Source organism: Eubalaena glacialis, chromosome 13 (genome assembly GCF_028564815.1).
Source record: "Eubalaena glacialis isolate mEubGla1 chromosome 13, mEubGla1.1.hap2.+ XY, whole genome shotgun sequence".
Classification (NCBI taxonomy): Eukaryota; Metazoa; Chordata; class Mammalia; order Artiodactyla; family Balaenidae; genus Eubalaena; species Eubalaena glacialis.
The window spans coordinates 48,728,249-48,748,615 of NC_083728.1; the positions used below are offsets into that span (position 1 = coordinate 48,728,249).

General features: G+C 41.9%; 1 protein-coding gene across 8 annotated transcripts in view; it reads left to right on the forward strand.

Annotated features, from left to right (window-relative positions):
• Positions 1–20,367, forward strand: part of MACROD2 (mono-ADP ribosylhydrolase 2) — a 2,017,409-nt gene that overhangs the window by 1,858,778 nt on the left and 138,264 nt on the right. For 5 of the 8 annotated variants that reach the window (XM_061208464.1, XM_061208463.1, XM_061208466.1 and 2 more), the window contains 2 exons: positions 13,838–13,900; positions 18,455–18,523. The exons of 1 other annotated variant lie outside the window; for it this stretch is intronic. In XM_061208464.1, coding sequence (XP_061064447.1) covers positions 13,838–13,900; positions 18,455–18,523 — 132 coding nt within the window. The remainder of the gene's footprint in view (positions 1–13,837; positions 13,901–18,454; positions 18,524–20,367) is intronic. 2 more of the 8 variants (XM_061208465.1, XM_061208470.1) reach the window with 1 other exon arrangement.

Genomic DNA, 20,367 nt, shown 5'->3' on the forward strand with positions numbered 1-20,367 from the left:
ACTGGCGTTTTTCACAGAGCTAGAACAAAAAATTTCACAATTTGTATGGAAACACAAAAGACCCCAAATAGCCAAAGCAATCTTGAGAACGAAAAATGGAGCTGGAGGAATCAGGCTCCCTGACTTCAGACTATACTACAAAGCCACAGTAATCAAGACAGTATGGTACTGGCACAAAAATAGAAACATAGATCAATGGAACAGGATAGAAAGCCCAGAGATAAACCCACGCACATATGGTCACCTTATCTTTGATAAAGGAGGCAAGCATATACAGTGGAGAAAAGATAGCCTCTTCAATAAGTGGTGCTGGGAAAACTGGACAGGTACATGTAAAAGTATGAAATTAGAACACTCCCTAACACCATACACAAAAATAAACTCAAAATGGATTAAAGACCTAAATGTAAGGCCAGACACTATCTAACTCTTAGAGGAAAACATAGGCAGAACACTCTATGACATAAATCACAGCAAGATCCTTTTTGACCCAGCTCCTAGAGAAATAGAAATAAAAACAAAAATAAACAAATGGGACCTAATGAAACTTAAAAGCTTTTGCACAGCAAAGGAAACCATAAACAAGACCAAAAGACAACCCTCAGAATGGGAGAAAATATTTGCAAATGAAGCAATTGACAAAGGATTAATCTCCAAGGTTTACAAGCAGTTCATGCAGCTCAATAACAAAAAAACAAACAACCCAATTCAAAAATGGGCTGAAGACCTAAATAGACATTTCTCCAAAGAAGATATACAGATTGCCAACAAACAAATGAAAGAATGCTCAACGTCATTAATCATTAGAGAAATGCAAATCAAAACTACAATGAGATATCATCTCACACTGGTCAGAATGGCCATCATCAAAAAATCTAGAAACAATAAATGCTGGTGAGGGTGTGGAGAAAAGGGAACACTCTTGCATTTTTGGTGGGAATGTAAATTGATACAGCCACTATGGAGAACAGTATGGAGGTTCCTTAAAAAATTAAAAATAGAACTACCATACAACCCAGCAATCCCACTACTGGGCATATACCCTGAGAAAACCGTAATTCAAAAAGAGTCATGTACCAAAATGTTCATTGCAGCTCTATTTACAACAGCCAGGACATGGAAGCAACCTAAGTGTCCATCATCGGATGAATGGATAAAGAAGATGTGACACATATATACAATGGAATATTACTCAGCCATAAAAAGAAACGAAATGGAATTATTTGTAGTGAGGTGGATGGAGTTAGAGTCTGTCAAACAGAGTGAAGTAAGTCAGAAAAAGAAAAACAAATACAATATGCTAACACATATATATGGAATCTAAGGGAAAAAGAAAAAAAAAGGTCATGAAGAACCTAGTGGCAAGACGGGAATAAAGACACAGACCTACTGGAGAATGGACTTGAGGATATGGGGAGGGGGAAGGGTAAGATGGGACAAAGTGAGAGAGTGGCATGGACATATATACACTACCAAACGTAAAATAGATAGCTAGTGGGAAGCAACCGCATAGCACAGGGAGATCAGCTCTGTGCTTTGTGACCACCTAGAGGGGTGGGATAGGGAGGGTAGGAGGGAGGGAGATGCAAGAGGGAAGAGATATGGGAACATATGTATATGTATAACTGATTCACTTTGTTATAAAGCAGAAACTAACACACCATTGTAAAGCAATTATACTCCAATAAAGATGTTTAAAAAAAAAAAAAAAAGAAAGAAAGATGCCAGGGTCTTTCCCACATAAGGGCCTTTGGACATGCTCTTCACTCCACCTGGAACACTCATCCATCTCTCCCTTTTTGCCTTATTCATTTCTACTGATTAATTTCACATGGTAAGTGCCTTAACTTCTCAGCTCAAATGCCCTTTCCACAGGGAAGCCCTCTCTGATGACCTTAGAAGCCCTCGCCTCTACTAGCATTTATCATGATTGGGGACAATATGTTTGTGTAATTATTTGATTTAAAAATGTCTTAGATCAGGTTCCCTAGAAGCCCACCCTAAGACAAGCATTCAAGGGCAAGCAGTTGATTTGGAGAGTGATTCCAGGAAGCACCAGGAGGGAAGTAGGGATATGAGACAGGGAAGGGAAGGAGAGAATTGCAGGACTGGGTCCTGCAGGAGAACTCTGGGAGACCATGTGGGAGCCTCAGAGTTGTCCCACTCAGGGGGCATGAAAGCAGGTGTTAATTTCCTACTCCTGTCCATCGTTGGTTGAGGGCTGCTTCCAAATTGGCCGTACAGGACAAGTATCCTGTTGAGACTAGAAAAACCCCTATGACAGAGTGCCACACGTGTTCACAAGGAGAAGCCACAGCCACGGGAGTTCGCGGAGATCAGAGGAGGGGCCCAAGGGACAACGGTGGGGATTTGACAGCTTCTGCTTCAGTATCTATCCGCTGCACTGGACTCTCAGCTCCATGGTTCCATTCCTCACCAGTTATCTCGAGAGTAGCACCATGCAAGAGAATTATAATGTGACCCATAAATGTATATATAATTTTTACCTTTTTTTAATTTTGAGAAGCAATGTTTTTTCAAAAAGTAAGAGAAACAGGCAACATTAATTGTAACTCTATATTTTATTTATCCCAGTATAACCAAACTATTGTCATTTCAACATGTAGTCAATACAAAAATTGTTAATATTTTATATTTTTTTGTGCTGTCTTCAAAACCAGATGTGTAGTTGTCATTTACAGCACATCTCAACTTGGACGCACCACATTTTTAGTGCCCAATAGCCATTAGCTAGCTTAATATCTATTAAGTAAATATTTGGTTAAAACCATTACTGGAATTCCACCATTTTTAAAGGAGATAAAATACATATATATAGCACTGTTGTTTGTATAGTTGATAGTAAGCTTAGGAGTGGTTGTCAAGTTTTATCATCTATAGGATTATTTTTGAGTTAGGGCACATGTTTATAAAAAGTTCATTTTGAATTGTGGAAAACCCAAACATTGCTTTCACCCTAAAGCTCAAAATATCAAATCAGCATCTTAAAATTTTTATTTTCACCACTTAAAATAGCATGTTTCAACACTGAAGGAGCAACTATTTTAAAGGGGGGAAAGGATAGAAACACGAAAATGGAGGTTTTAACTTCCCATTGTAAGTGGACCTTGTGCAGCTTCACGTATATGTGTATTGAATTGTCACCTCCCCAAGGGACACTTGCACTCAGCACATGTACATCTTCAATCAGTGATTTCCCAAAGAGCCATGTGGACAAAGCAAGGTGGATAATCGAAGCACTTAGTCAGATGTTTCTCATTTAATTCAGCTGAAATACCCAACATTTATTGAGATCTACCTATATGAGATAAAATTTTATGTTTCTCTCTGGATTGCCTCAAGCTTTAATTTCACCTTCTGCAGGCAGGTACCTCTCAGGAAACCACTCCATCCATCTTTCTTTGGTCAACTCCCAAAGGGAAAGTCTTTTGTCTTTCAAATAACCTAATTTATTCCCTCTCCGCCATCTTGAACTTTGTAGGTACTCAACAAACATTAATTCATGACAAAGATGCCTAACAGCTTTTGAATTTATTCATGGGATGATTCTGCTTTCAGAGAACATCTTTATGTATTTTCTGTTCTTCAACAAAAAAGCAAAACAGTGTTTTGTCTTGCCAGTTCTGTATTTAACATCTGCACAGAGCACAATGTGTGCCTGTTTTAAACAAAATGTGTAGGCACACCAGTTATCTCAATTCAGAAACATAAATGAAAATAGCGAGAAATATAATTTTTAGAAGGAAATTTAACCTGAGGGCTTAAAGTTAGCGGAAAATGTGCAATTGTTGTTTTGTTTGAGAGAGAGCAAAAGAAGCCCATTATTGTGCTAAGCTTTATTTTGGTCATAATTTTCCCAGTTATGATGTAGACACCAGGTTATGTTTTACTACCTGAAAACCAGTGTAATTTATAACCATGAACACCAGCATAAGTTGATTTCTAACCCTAGTTGCACCATGAATTCATTGGAATACTTATGGAAAGTTGCTTAATTCCCCTTTGTTGGTTTCCTATTCTTTAAAAAAGAAAAACCACATTAATATGTTTCTTATTATTGTCATTCCTTAATGGTTATTGATTGTGTTTTGTATCTCTGTGAGGCGTTGCAACTTCCCCAGGGAAGACTGCGCTAATGAATAGTGTTTGTAAAGTACTTGGAAATCCTTGGATTAAAAACTAACCATATCAGAGTAAAAGTATTTGTACTAATATGCCATATGGGAGAACTATATGTTATCTATTAAGAGGGGATGTGTGATATTGAAAATAGTTCTCTGGTGCATTGCCTTGTGCTATTTTTATACCAAGATATGCCATTGGCAAGTTTTGGTATGCTGGGGTCATACCTTCCTTGTGGAAATGCTATAAAGTTCAATCCTGTGGCAGATATTTGTTGAGTTTCTTATTGTATACTTGACACTCTACTTACCAACCTACAAAATATATGGAAGAGACAGTTGCATGCTGCAGTCTCATGCGTTTCCTTTCCTTGAACTTGCATCACATTTAGGTCTCCCTTAACAGATACATATGCTTTAAAAAATAACAGGTTTAATCAGCAGATCAGCGGTCCCCAACCTTTTTGGCACCAGGGACCGGTTTCGTGGAAGACAATTTTTCCATGGACGGTGGGCGGGGGAGGATGGTTCAGGCGGTAATGCGAGTGATGGGCAGCAATGGGGCGCGGCAGATGAAGCCTCACTCGCTCGCCTGCCGCTCACCTCCTGCTGTGCGGCCCAGTACCTAACAGGCTACAGACTGGTACTGGTCCGCGGTCCGCAGGTTGAGGACCCCTGGGTTTAATTATTTCCTCTTCCCCCTAAACACACAAATAGGCTGTTTTGGGACATTCTTGGAAAGAGGTAGGACCAGATGATGGTCTTCTCTGTCCTAAAATTGAAGACCAGCCATGGGTCTTACACAGCCTCTGTGAATGGGGTGTGGTTGTAATACTATTTGAGTTTATTTTGAGTGAACTGCTACTAGCGGCCAGGAGAGCACTGCTCAGCATCTCCCCAAATGGGCTCTGTGTGCCCCACTCCATTCCCAGGGGTTCTAAGTCATCAATCTGGATAACTTCATTGTAACAAGTTCTACACATAACCTCCACTGGCCTGGGGAAGGGATTCCTTCTGTAAGGTAACTGCTCCAGTAAGAAGACAAAATGGTGACAGGTGTATCGTAACTAGAGCCTGGGCTCTGTGTCTAGGCTACCTTTCTTAAAAACTTCTACCCCACATGATGTAGGAACTTCATATTTCATAAGTAACCTGAGGAACGTGGAACAGGAAGTAATTTTCCCCTTTTTCCCTGATTAATTTGTGAAGTAACCATGCAAGGCCGGGTAAAGGATAAGCATGTTTCATTAATTCACAAATATTTATTGAATAGTGTATGCTCAGTCTAAGTTCTTAGGAGACAACAGGCAACGAAGCAAAGATCCCTGCCTTGGTGGAGCTTGCATTCAATTATGGGCAGATATGTGTAAACAATGAACGTAACACCTACCTAAATTAAATACTAGAAGGTGATGGATGACTGAAAAAGACAAAAATAAAAAGCAGGTCAGGGTGGGAATGGAGTGTGTGGGGATGGGGAGATGTTGCAATTTTAAGTGACATGTTCAGCACAGTTTGAAAAGGGGGATGTTTGAGCAAAGACTTGAAGAACCTGGGGGAAAAGCAGTCTAGGCAGAGGGGATGGGACGGGCAGTACAAAGACCTGGGGAGAAGACACCCTCATGTGCCGGAGGAACAGCACAGAGCCCGGTGTGGCTGGAGTGAGTGAGTGGGGAGGAGATTAGAAAAAAGTCAGGGCAGGAAAACAGCAGATTCTCCAACACACAGGCCTTGCTGCCTTTGAGCGTTTTGGAGCGTGTGAGCAGAGGAATGGTGTGATCTGACTTCAACATTTTAAAGCAAGCCATCTGGCTTCTAGGTTGAGAATAAGGGCCATTGCCCCAATCCAGGAGAGGGGGGATGGAGGCTGGACCAGGGTGGTGGTAAAAACAGATGAACGCTAACTACTGCTGCTTCCTACGTGGTACCACATTTGATTTTTTAGGAACCATTATTTGTGATCAAAGAGATGTGACTTTTTTTTTAATAATTTTTTAAATTAATTTATTTATTTTTATTTTTGGCTGCATTGGGTCTTTTTGTTGCTGCACACGGGCTTTCTCTAGTCGTGGCGAGCGGGGGCTACTCTTCATTGCGGTGCACGGGCTTGTCATTGTGGTGGCTTCTCTTGTTGCAGAGCACAGGCTCTAGGCACGCACACTTCAGTAGTTGCGGCACGTGGGCTCAGTAGTTGTGGCTCGCGGGCTCTAGAGTGCCGGCTCAGCAGTTGTGGTGCACGGGCTTAGTTGCTCTGCAGCATGTGGGATCTTCCTGGACCAGGGCTCGAACCCGTGTCCCCTGCATTGGCAGGTGGATTCTCAACCACTGCGCCACCAGAGAAGCCCGAGATGTGACATTTTTTAACTGTCCACAATTTAATGAGGTTCAACCAGAGGCTCAGATAAACACCATACCTTTTCTACATTGAGAGCTGAAATATGGTTTGAACGACAACAAAATTATTACTTCTTAGGGGAGAATGAAGTTTCCTTCTTAATCCCTTGACAAGTGTTTATGGAGCCCCTATGGGATTGTAGGCACTGTACTGGTTGCTGAGGACACCTCAGGAACAGCAAGAGCATCTTTCTCAGTGGAAGACTTACAATTTAGCTCTCAAGGGTCAGAAGAGGTCACAGGAATCTGCAAGGCAAGAAAGACCTCAGGCTTTGGCACAATCTGGACCTGAGTTAAAGTCTCAGCTCTGCCACTAATTGTGGGACTTCAGGGAAGTTATTTGACCTCCCACAACCTTGAAATCTTCATCTGTAAAAATGTAGATAAAAGTCTAAGTAGGACTATGGAGGGATTCACAGTAATGGGTCGGAGGTGCGTAAATGCCTGGTGCCTAGGAGGCAGCAGCTACCGCTCATGTCAGATGGTGACTGCCCAACTGTACACCTCTTTCATCTGCACTGGAATAGCCACATGCATGAGGCTTTTCATTAAAGTAGTGAGGCAGCCAACTCGGGAACTTACTTTTCTAAGCTCAATCTATTAAGATAGATCAATTGGCTGATGACACCTCCAGAACAAAATGTTTAAATGTTTGGAACTAGCATCCACTGCCCCCCACTTCTTTCATTCTTTGCTTTCTTTCTTCCTGAAACCACTAAGCGGGGCTGAGCAAGGTAGGTATTCACTTTCAAGTGGTGGTGGTGAGGTGGTGAACCCGCCCCTGCCCCCGCCCCCCGTGCGGAGTGCAGGCGAGGTCAGGAGGGCATCTCGGTCTCAGATTGAAGGACACTAAAGAAACAGGACAACAAAAGGCAGTGTGTGATCCTAGATTGCTGTGAAAGGTATTCTTAGAAAATTGGCAAAACTTGACTGTGGTCTGTGGCTTCTATGGTAGGAATGTCATCACTGCTAATCTCCTGATCTTGGTGGTTGCACTGTGGTCATGAAGAAGAATGTCTTTGTAGAAAATACAGACTGAAGTATTCAGGGCTGATGGGGGTAATAAGGGGGTGATTATGTCCCCAACTTCCTCTCACATGGTTCAGGGCAAAAAAGAAAGTTTCTTGTACTGTTCTTGTAACTCTCCATTGTTTAAAATTAGTTCAAAATAAAAGTATCTTTAGTATTAAAAAACAAATTTAGAGTTGTAGCTTTGCACCCATCTGGCTTAGGTGTCAGAAGAGCTAGTTTCTCAATGTTCTTGGTGTTCTACATTAATTTGTATGAGATTATAGTTTAATTCTTCAGCTATTATATTAAGTATCATTTTCCCATGCTTTTACTGACCCGTAATTTAACCATCTTACCCAGCTAACAAATACCAGTTTGCATTTCCAGGGAGGCACTAGTGGGCACTGGTATCAGCTGACTGGGTTGAAACCCTGCTGACATCACTGTGGGATCTCAGGGAAATTATTTAACATCTCTGTGTCTCAGTTTCCCCATCCACGAAATGTGGATAATAATAATACCTACCTCATTGGGTTGTTATGAGAATTAAATCTGATAATGTATTCAGAGCACTTAGACACTGAGCAGAACACAGCCAATATCCAATACATGTTAGCTGGTATTAACTATCAATAATATTATCCTGCTGCCCACATAACTCTGTTAAATAAAACATAAACATTGATGGCAGTGCATACTCATTGAGAGCACTCCTTATATAAGCTAAATTTATTTTTTGAGGGTGTGTCTTCTAGAGAGTTTTGGAATGTGTAAGATGAGAATGTAGCTGGGTGGCAAAATACAAAATTTAAGACTGAATTCCTTATAACTGAAAAAGTGCTGAGTTAAAAAAAAGAACTGAGTCTTCCTGACCTAAGAAAAATTAATATGCCATTTGTATTAATCAGCTATTGTCACAATAATACTGTGTAACAAGTCACCCCATAGTGCAGTGCCTTAACTAAAAGATTTATTCTCATGCTCACAAGTTTACAGGTTGACCGTGGTTCCACTAATGTAGGCTGGGCTCAGCTGGGCAGTTCTGTTTCAAGCTGTGAGTTTTCTGGGCTTGCCTCCACACTGTAACTTGGGTCAAGGCTGTTCCTGCTCCTCTTTCATCCAGCAGCTGCAGAGGCATCTTCTTGTCATGGCCAATGTCAGAAGCACAAACACCAAGTCCAATTATGCAACATGTTCAAGCTCTTTGCCCCATCATGTCCGCTAACATTTCATTAGCCATATCACTTGGTCAAGTCCAACAACAATGGAAGGACACTGAGATAAATAATCCATTACAGGGACCTGAAGAATTGGAATCAATAATCCAATCTGCAAAGCACTGTATTTGAATTGCCTGCGCCCTGTCTGGGTCCAGAAATTGTGGGCCTTTATAAGAAAAGGTAATAGTATACCAGCAGGCAGTACCCATCCAGTTGTTTCCGCAGTAGCAAGGATGAATTTGTTCTGATTTACCTCCCCTTGCTCTTCCCATCCCCACGCACAGTTCAAAGATGGAACTGCAAATATCAGGATAGCAATTTGTAACCACAACATTGAAATTTTGCCCTTATAAAGCTCGTCCATATAAAATTAAACATGAACTACACAACTAAACGAATTCACTTTGTTATCTGATGGGGGGGGGGGTCCTTCTTCTCACCGCTTACAAAGTCAATACTCACAAATGGTAGAAAGGAAAGGTACCTTTCATCAGAATGCCAGCAATCTGGGGAGATGGTGGACTCAGCGTCCCCCAAGAGCCACCTCCAAAGATTCCGCTCAGCCATGAAAGTTTTAAAGGCAAGGAGGAGGGCTTCCCTGGTGGCGCAGTGGTTGAGAATCTGCCTGCCAATGCAGGGGACACGGGTTCGAGCCCTGGTCTGGGAAGATCCCACATGCCGCGGAGCAGCTGGGCCCGTGAGCCACAGTTACCGAGCCTGCGCGTCTGGAGCCTGTGCTCCGCAACAAGAGAGGCCGCGATAGTGAGAGGCCCGCGCACCGGATGAAGAGTGGCCCCCACTTGCCGCAACTAGAGAAAGCCCTCGCACGGAAACGAGGACCCAACACAGCCATAAATAAATAAATAAATAAAGGCAAGGAGGAGAGTAGTCTCAGTTAATCACTGAGATAGGGCATCAGAGTGGTCACCATTCCCCACTGCATGCAGGCTCGTGGACTTCTTATTATCTTCCCCTACACGTTATCATGTTCACACAGTTTGGTCACACAGTTTGGTCATGAGATTCTGAAGGGGAAGCTAGGGAAGAGATCTAGTCATCTGTTAATTACTTATTCTTCGTTCCTACTTCTTTTATCTACCAGAAGAACCGACAAATTATTGTGTGATTAAAAGATTTGAAAGGTGTTCTTGGGCCGGAGATGAGTAGAACATGGGGGTACCTTGTTTAAAATTAGTTATGATATAGCTTTGCTAAAGTGACAAGAAAAGGGGCTTCCTGCTGAGGGCAGTTGCCTGCGAAGAACTGCTTATGAATCCCCACTTTTCAGACATCATTCCATTTCTATGGGATTAGGGGTGAAGGTCTGTCTTCTGTAACTTTTTCATGCTGACATAGGCGACGTATTCTCAGACTGGAAGATGTCAACATGGGTCTGTAGCATCTCTTTGCTGACAATTTTAGTTGCCTGCTTACATATATGGGCAGAACAAGCTACAATTATTTTGATACCCACAAAGATATAGATTATTATGAGCAATAATGTTAATCCCATTCTCTTGAGGCCAGTCCTTGGAATTGTGGTAGCCATAGACTCAAGTTGGAGCAGCTTATCTCATGGCTAGCGTCTAGTCATCATGCAATTAACTTTTTTTCCTCTGGTGGCGGTTATGGTATCTGTAAAACAACGCAGGAATGAACATCAGACACTGAGTCTGTGACTCTATTTTCCTAATCATTAACTGCTTGGTTTTACACTTGGGGAAGGGGGGGGGAAACCTGCAGGGTTCTACTCGTTTCCAACTTCACAGCAAGAGTCTCTTATTTTTATTTCTATAAAATTCCTGAAATATCCTTGCATATAGTACGTGCTCCATAAGTATGGATTGAAAGAATAGAGGGCATGGTTTTAATACTGGAGAAGCAAAAATGATTCAACCATTAGAATTCACACAGGTCACTGTGCTTTTTGGTGTGGGAAAGTAGTAGTATGTGACATTCAGTGTGAATGATATGGAAATTTATTATCGGAAGTAAATATGGGATCCTATAGGTATATCAACTAAGAGTATTTAGTTTCTGTGTGACATGTTTTAAGCTCACAAAATAGCCTGTCATTTCCCTATATTTCTTCACATTTATTGTAAGCCTTTTAAATCCCTTCTAAAAACCACAAGTTTACATTCCCCACTCTACTTAACTTTGTATTGTTTATATGCTTTCTGTGAAGATAGCTAGACAGACAAGGCTGATAAAAGAAAAGCTTGTTCTTATCAAATACTTACGGGTAAATGTGTAATGGGATTTTTTTCTTTCCTACCAGAGGAAGCCCACTGTTTCACTAAGAACTCACCCAATTGAGGTATTTTAAACAGATGGAATGTTAGAAGCCAGCCAAACTGTCCTTCTAAAAGTGACATGAATGCTAACCTAATTGCCCGAGAACGTTATCAACTGGCCTTTGAAAGCCAGACTTCTACACTGGTTCCCCCTGCTGGCCTTGAGGGTGCACTGTCTTTGGAAATTGATGAAAGCAATATACCTGAGCCTTTTCATTTGAGGACAAGTTACTCAGATGCCAAATCCAACATTCTTCTAGAAGGCATTTACTCCGTGATAAACATGCCAAGTGTTTCTTGAATTTGCTTCCCAAGGGCAGAAATCCTGCAACCAGACCACCCCACAGCCAAGACTCAAAGTCGAAAACAGAACATGCCAGACTGCGTTAGGGAGTGGGACCACGGGCACAGAGATTAAGGGTAAAACCCAGTAGCAGTAGGTTAGATAAAGAGCCAGACTGGTTTTTGCTATTATAAAGTTGGACTTGGGGGTCTGACCATGAATTTCCTTTTCATGCATTTAGAACTGGTGGAAACAATTCTTCACCTTCCTGTGACTCAATTATTGTTTCTCTTTCCCTTCTTACCTTCCTCTCTTCATAAGATTTTTGCCTCCCACTCCATAGGAGATGTGGTCACCAGACTAATTTTAAAAGCAGCCTGTCACTGCAGACGTCAAGCCTATTGTGGAATCTGTGTTAAAAGGTCTGTCTGGGACTTCCCTGGCTGTCCATTGGCTAAGACTCCATGCTTCCAAAAAAAAAAAAAGACTCCACGCTTCCAATGCAGGGGATGCAGGTTTGATCCCTGGTGGGGGAACTAAGACCCCACGTGCTGCATGGCACAGCCAAAGAAAAAATGGGGGGGGTGTCTGTTGGGGGGGATAGGAAAACTGGTAGATCTCTCCTGCTTGAGTCTGAGTCCATTTGGTGGGAGAAAGGGGGAAACACTGACTTATGTTTTTGACACATGCTCCTGCACCAACTTGGCCTTGTTAAGGGAACAGGAGCAGCAGTGATGGCTATTTCCTTCCTACAGCAAAAGCCAGTGCCAGCGCCTGCGTGGAGAACCAGAACAGAGAAAATATCAGAAACATCCTTGTAAATATGTCATGCAGAACCTTGGGTTTACAGAGTTACAGAGCCATCCCAGGTTATACTGTGTCCCGCGTGACAAATGGCACAGTGCTGGCCAGAGGGAATTATATACATACTGATATATTTATTCATTGATAGCATCCCTTCCCCATGTCAGTGTCGCTCTTATTTATTTATTTATTTATTTATTTATCTTTGTCATTCTGTTATAAAATTTTTCTTTCGTTCAGGTCAATTCCAAATGTTTTTCCATTTGCAACTCTCCTCAAAAGGCTGTTTTTCAGAGCTACTTGGTGAACTGTTTCCCCATTGCTTCTGAGGCTCTTGTTTCAGCTCCACTAGTTGAGTCCTCCTCTGGGGAGGATTCCCCATCCTCTTGCCTCTGGATTAAGGGTTGATCGTTGTAGCAGATGGTGGGTCAAAGCAGTCAAGTAAAACAAGTTTAAGTGATCTGAGCCTGGCTGTGGGGCAGGAATTTTAAAAGGGTGATTCTTCTCCTTGTGGCCTTGGCTGACGTCATCAGTTGGGTGCATTCAGCTGGCAGCAGGGCTGGGTTGGAAGGTGGGAAAAGGCTTCACCCACATGTCTGGCCCCTCTGTGCTGCTCCATGTACCCCTCTTCTCCACCTGGGGGGCTAATCTGAGTGTCTTTAAGCAGGGTGGCTGGATTCCCAGAGGGAGAAAGTGGAAGCTGCTGGTCCTCTGAGGCCTTGGCTTGGGGGCCCCAGACATCACTTCCACATTTCGCTGGTCTAAACAAGTCACAGAACCAGTTCGAATTTAAGGAGACAAGAAATAGATTCCACTTCTTGAGAGACAAGGATCTGTGGCCATCTTTAACCCATAGTAATATGTGCTGATAACTTCTGCTTCTCTGTTTTCTGTACTTTAACTACATCTCTTATGTTTTATCATTTAAAACAATTTTTCCGAACACAGAGAGACTTGGAAACCCTCCCAGCAATGAATTATAAAATGTTGCCTTTATTTGCCTTTGAAGAGTTAATTTTTTTCTACACATAAATCCACAGATATATATTATATATTTTAAGCGAAAGGGAAGTTTTTAGCTAGTTTCTAATATATAGCCACCATTATACCTGTCCGGTTATTAATTTTTCAAGGAGTTACGTACTACGGCATAAACTTGACCAGCATAATCTGTTCAACACAGAATATTTCAGAGCATAGATATGTTAGACTGTCATGTGTAAAATGTAAGTAAATGTCTAAAAAATTAAGTAAAAATAGGGGTTCTTTTGCAACATACATCAAACAGGAAAATAAAGGGCATAGGAACGTAATCAACCAAGTGTCCTTACACAGTGCATATTGCTTGTGTCAAGGAAACAAAGCAGATTGGAATTAAAATTTGTATTGCATTTTGGGAAATGTTGTGCAAGGAGAGAGATGTTACTGGAACTGCTGAGTGAATTTTGTTTACTGCAGTTCAACTTTCCACCAAGCAAATCATGTGAGAAGGGACGAGGATAAATACACCTATTTATGTAGGTAATTTTTCTGTTTCACACCTCTGATTCATCTCTCTGCCTCGCTTTATGGGGAGTCATGCTACACTGGTTACAATTAATTTCAGTGCTGCATATTAGCCATAAAGAGATATTTCATAAATTGACTTGATGTATATTTTTTTTTCCTCTGTGGTTTTCTTGAAAGATGAGAACGGTCCACAGGGAAAGCCAAGTGCCAAAGAAATGGAAGGGCAGAGCCAAGAAACAGGTGAGCTCAGATTTCTTTTGAGGCGTCTCCTAGGACTCATCCCCAGAGGTGAACATGGCTTTACTTAGTGCCCTTTTCTGAAAATATTTATACTGTTTCACCAGGTTAATATCAATATTCATTCAGGTCTCCCTCAGGAAGCCACCAACCCTGTTAACTACAAGTGTCAGGCTCACCAATCAGAAGGGTACCCTCCCTCTCAGGTCTCAATCACCAGCCCCACTTTTCTCCCGTGTGATCGCAGTTTGCTCAGTGATGCTCTAAGCGGGACGTGCAGAGGTTGGAAGGACCATGTCAGAGCTGGGCTGACTTAGGGCAGGTCAAAATCAGCAGATTTAGTTTGGGGGAAAAAGTGAAATGAAAAACATTCACAGGGGGACTTCCCTGCTGGTCCGGTGGTTGGGACTCCGCGCTCCCAATGCAGGGGGTGCGGGTTCCATCCCTGGTCGGGGAACTAAGATCCCGCATGCCACAGGGAGCGAACAAACAAACAGAAAAATTAATTTTAAAAAATTCCCAGGAAATATATCAGAGGCTTTCCTTCCACAATGAATGGAGTGTCCTTTACTGTTTTGCATTAAATTTTGAAGAGCCGTGCTTCTGGTCATTTCGCTGTATGTTGTAGACGATGGTGTGAGGTGTGACAGAGGCTTACTACCCCACACCCAGAGCTCAATGAGATCCAAAGCCTTCCTGACATCAACTCTGTTCACTGAAGAACAGATGTGCCAATGGAATGCTTAGAGATCTTCCACTGTAGATTATGAATTGAACATTTTTAAATAAAATAGCACTTAAGACTCAAAAGAGATTGTCATCACCTTAGATTTGTCCTTTCTTCCTCCCCACTTTTGTACTCAGGCATGCTCTCCTTTAAAAGAATGATTCACACAATTTTGCAGTTATCAACATAACCACCAAAATAAAAATTTCCTTCTTCTTTCTATTTTCCAAGTCATTCTTCTGGTTCTAATGAGCCCAACGGATGGGGCGTCTTTGAAATAGTGGGCTCTGCTCATGTGCCTGCCACGTCCTAAGCCATAGGCTGGACTCTTAGAAATAAACCAGGTAGTGTGATAAGTTTTTCACTGAAAAGTTCCTACATTAACCTTGAAACTCTTGCTAGAGAACTGAAAGCTTTTATTATTAACCTGGAAGATGGAATTGAAGGAGGCCAATCAGAGAAGGCACTGAAGCAAGGCAGCAAGGACCTTGTGTACCTGCCACTGGGTCAGTTGGCTCCCTTTGCTAAAGTGTAGTCCTTGCAATGGAATGAATTTCTAATACAGAAAAACGTTGTTATCCACACCACCATCGCCCCCAGCTCCCGGCCACCACATCGTTATGCTCCGTGGAAGATGAGTCTTCTGTGAAAAGCAGTCACTGTTTTTACTGTTTGGGGCTGATGGGTATTAATCAACTAGCTGCTGACAGCTGAGGCCATTCTCTGACTATCGTGGTTTTACAGGTTTTATTCATTCACTGCTCTGTCCCAAACTGTCTTTATCGACATAGATTTCTCCCGCCCCTGTTCACACACACGCACACACATACACATACACAGGCACAGACATACAGACATGCACACACATCTGCCTGCTTTTTATTTATTCATCTCTTTTCCCCTAATCAGTTGAGAAGAGGCAGTGTCTTTATGGATTTAGGACCATCTTGCCTGTTAGGAGAGAGTGGTAGAATACAAGCTCTCTTCTCCACCTCTTGGATGGACAGCATCATCACCACAATATGGGTGCATCTCATGGTAGAGAAGATTCCAAAATGCACCCCTGAGGGGCTCTTCTTGCTTTTCTAAGTGGGCCCGCTGCCCGGCACAGAGTCCAATGCCAGGATTTGTCTATGCTCTTGGCCAGTGTCAGCATACATTGTTGTGTCTGCTCTGCGTCCCTCATCCAAGAGCAGAGAAGTCAGAGATGCAGTTCTGGTCATTAAAGTCCTTCTGACCTGCTGTTATTCTTCCAAAATAAAAGTAGCTTCCTTTCATTCTATAGAATGTCCAGCTTCAATTCTAACTACACAACTCTGCAGGCCTCTTCCATATCATGCAAAAAGCACAATCTCAAACCAGCATAATCCAGCAGTTCTGACTGCTGTCATGATCGAATCAAAGTGGTAGGTCCTATTCCTCAAACAGCCATTTAACAAATACCTATCCGGGGTTTGCTGTGACCCAGGCACTGCTCTGGACACTGAAATAGGGCAGCAAACAATAAAGACAATTTCTTTGCTTCCTTGAAACTTATATTCTGGTGGCAGTGATCCAAAAATAAACAATTTTAAAAAGTATGATAGTGACAAATGTATTGTGGAGAAATGAGGTAATGTAGAAGGAATCCTGAGAAGGCAACTTTCCGTTGGCTGGACTCGGGGAGGACTCCTTGAGGGAGCAGTAATTAAAGTGAAATCTCAATGATAAAATGGCAGGAGAGCATTCCAGATGGAGGGTCCAGATAATGCAAATGATTTCAGGCCGATTTTAACAGGTTGGAGAAGGAAGTTCAGAGTGGCTGGAGCATGATGGATGAGGGAGAACATGGTGCGAGATTTGGGAAGACATCATAGGACCAGGTTACGTCTGACTGCATAAGATTTGATTTTGTTAGAACTACAAGGAGAAGCCAATGGAAGGTTTTTAGTAGTAGAGGGACCTAATCTGTTTTAACAAGCTCACTCCGCCTGTGAATGAAAATGGGTCAAAAGAACCAAAGTGAAACCAATTGAAAGACTATAGCAGGAAAGCAGTGATGGAGGTTTCTGGAAATGGAGACGAAATGGCCTGAGGTGTTTTGTTCCAGAGGTAGAAGTAACAAGATGTGCTGATGGATTGGATCTAGGGCGTAGGGGAAAGAAGAATCCAGGCTACATCCTAGGTTTTTCACATCAGTAACTACATGGATGATGGTGCCACTTACTGATGTATGAAAGACTGGCCACAGGGCACAGTTTTTATTAATAGAGTTAATAGTTCAGTTTTGGCCATGGTAAATTCAAGAGGACTCTCGGCCATATGGGATGTCAAGAAACCAGTTAGGTATCTGAGTCTGGATTTCTAGGGAGGGATGTGGACCAGAGATACAGGCTTGGGAGTCACTGGCAGAGAAATGATACTTAAAACCATGTGACTGGGTGAGATTCACTAGAGAGAACACGTAAATAAGGAGAACAGTGAGGCCTGGGACACCATGGCCTCTAGACATGTGGCACCAGGGGAGAAGGAACAGCCACAGCAAGAAAGTGTTTCAGAAAGAACAGAGTAGACTCTGAAATGTTCCTGAGAAGTCAAGGAAGATAAGAAAGGAGAAATGACCATTGGATTGGCAAAGTGAGGTCATTGACACCTTTGATAAGAGAATACTTCAAGGAGGATCGACGAAGCCAGTTGGAGTGCTTTATGGAGAGACCGTGAGATGAGGAAGTCCAGAGCGATAACATGGACTGCTTTTAGGGAGTTCTGCCGTGAAGGGAAGCGGAGAAATGGGATGATGTGACATCAAGGCAAGGTTGAAAGTTTGTAGTTTGTTCTTTTGTTGTTAATAGGAGTTTGGCATCTCACAAAAGAAAGTGATGGGTCTCCAATTATCTCCCTACCAAAAATCTTACTCTCTGTTCTGATAGAGATGTGACCTAAAAGTAACAGTCATATACATTATGGACGAAGTATATACTAGAAGATATCTGATTAGCCTTTAAATGTGTGTTAGTCACCATGCGTGTATGAGTTATCTTTAGTTCCATAACCTTGTTACTGCATGAAAAAAATGTATATATTCCTTTTCCATTTGTCAAGTATTAACCATTCCAAATGATTTTGATAAGCCTTCCTGTCTTAAATATACTATTTTAGTGTTAGTAAGTTAGTTATTATCCTGGAGCCCAAATGCTAGTGGAGTCACTGGGGTGCTGATAATACTAAGAAGGAAGTCCAGCTCCGATGAGGTTAGTTGCTGCTGTGAGGCCCGGGCACCGACCTCCAAGTTCCTTAGTCCCCACTCTGTGCTTGGCTGACATGAAATCACCAAACGGCTTTTGGTGCTTTCCTACAAATGATCCCCTTCTCCTGGACCTCTTCTCTGACGGCCATCAGATGTACTCCCTGCAGTCTGACAGCCTGGCGTAATGGAATAGAAGTGCTGTGCTAAGAAAAACCAAACTTTAAAAACACACACATAAAAGCACTTTGTAGAAACTTGCAAGGATATACTTTCTTTCACAGTCTTTTACTAAGAAAAATAATGTACCATTCTTCTAGAGGTAGGGAAGAAACAAAATGCCATAGTATAATACTACCAAACAAACAGTCTTCTTCACCAAGAAAATAGTTTTGTAGTTCATCAGGCTCTGTCTTAACTGAAGGGTTTTTGTTCCATTAATCGTAGAAGAGAGTCACAAACCCAAGCCCCTTCAAAGACCTTTCAGTGTATTAGAGCATGAAACAGGCTCCTGCTTCCTTCGGTGGAGTAGGAGGTGAGGTGGGAAGGGAAGCTCCAACCTGACAGTATTTGGCTCTGAGACAGTGTTTCTCTTTCTGCCTTATAGGTGGTGCCAGTGCTGCCACCATGCCCAGCCCTTCTTCAGAAGAGGCAGCTGAAGTCTGTAAAGATGAAGGTATGAGGCCACTTACTACATCTAAAAATCACAGACTCTTAGAAAACCGTTTGGGTTTTATTTGTATGGGAAAATGAAGCAGTGTGCAAATCTATCCAATTCTCTTTAAGCATCTCTATTTCCAACACAAATATCCATCCCCCTCTGTTTTATTCCATACCTACCATTTTCAGAATTTGTATCTCCATTTACATTTGTTCCTCTGTAAAGTAACTGTTCATGAAACAATAGAACGATTGGAGAAATTACGTTTAAAGAAGATGTTTATTTGAAACACCAGAATCCGGCTGTTTACAGCTACTTGTCAGGAATGGCTTCATTTGAGAACCGTCTACCAGAGAGCTCCATTATCTAGACAGAATAAGAAAGAAGAAATGTTTGAAAGGCATCCTTGAAAATAAATCTTCGGCAAGAACATCATTCCTCATTCTATGAACAGTTACTATGAGAAAATGTTGCTGACCCAAGTATCTTTAGAAGAATAAAAAGTAAAAGAAAAATTTATGTAGGTTCTAGGAGAAAATTTGAGGGAGAAATAGTGGGGACATTCATGTGCAGATAATAAAGTTTTAAAGATATATATTATCTAAAGGAAAATGAAATCAATATTTATTTTCTTTCCCTCCTGATTAACTGTCCACACACACACACACACACACACACACACACACAGAAGTAATATTATTTTATATCTGTCATTGATAACTACTAAAAACCCTTCTGGAATGGTAGACGAGATTGTTACATTTGTACAAATGGACATCTGGTAAACCATGTGATATACGTGGAACTTTTAGATAAACACGCTGAATGCATTTCTTCAGTTTGGAGTGATATGAAAATATATCCATACTTAAGATTGATATTAGCTACTCCTGGAATCAATGTTTAGAAAATCAAAGTGGTCTTAAAAATAATAGTCAACTGTTTGCATCATTCATTTCATTTCATGTTGCCTGTAAACGGTTTTTCTAAATGAGGTGCCCTGTGTAGGGAGGGTAGTTGCTAAGATTGTGAACTCTGGGACCAGATGGTTGAGGCTTAAATCCTGTCTCTACCACTGGAAATGTATGTAATCTTTGACAAGGAATTCAAGTACTGAACAAGGAATTAACAAGTAATGACAAGTAACTAACTTCTTTGTGCTTCACTTTTCTCCTCTGTAGAATGGGAACAGTAACTGTATTTACCTCTCAGAATACAATAATACACGTCCATTGCTCAAACTGTTTACCTGGTACCTATGCAGACTGGGTTCCCCAGGAAACAGACTCTGTGATGGAGATTAGGGAGCTGACATTTATTAGGGGGAGCTCTTGGGATCAGCACCTGTGAAAGGAAAGGGAAGAATGCAGAACTGGGTAAAGGGAGAAACTGAACTACAAGGCATTCTCAACAGAAGCCACAGCTGGTCTGAAGATGACATGACCATTCTGAGATGTCCAGTTGGGATGAGAGAGTCTGGCTATTAAAACCTCCCATTTGATAAGTCACCTGTCATTGGCTGCCTTGGGAAGGGATGTGGCCTTGAATGAAGCAACTCTCTTCTGCTGGGGTGATCCTGGAAGCTTGAGAGGGATGAGGGCTGCCTGCAACTGGGAGAGTGAGCTCTTCCTTCCTGAAGGAGGATGTGGGTGGCCCAACACAGCATCCACCATACTGTTGCTTTTGGTGGTCTTTTTCTAGTTCATTGTCACTCTTTTACTGAATCCCTTGGCACCTCCCTTCATACTACTCAGATATGTGTTCTGACATCCCTGGTTTTAAAATTCTTTGGAATATCTAAAAATGTAAACCATGTTAGATCACCTAGGTTCTCATAATTAACTCTAGGCCATCTTAGA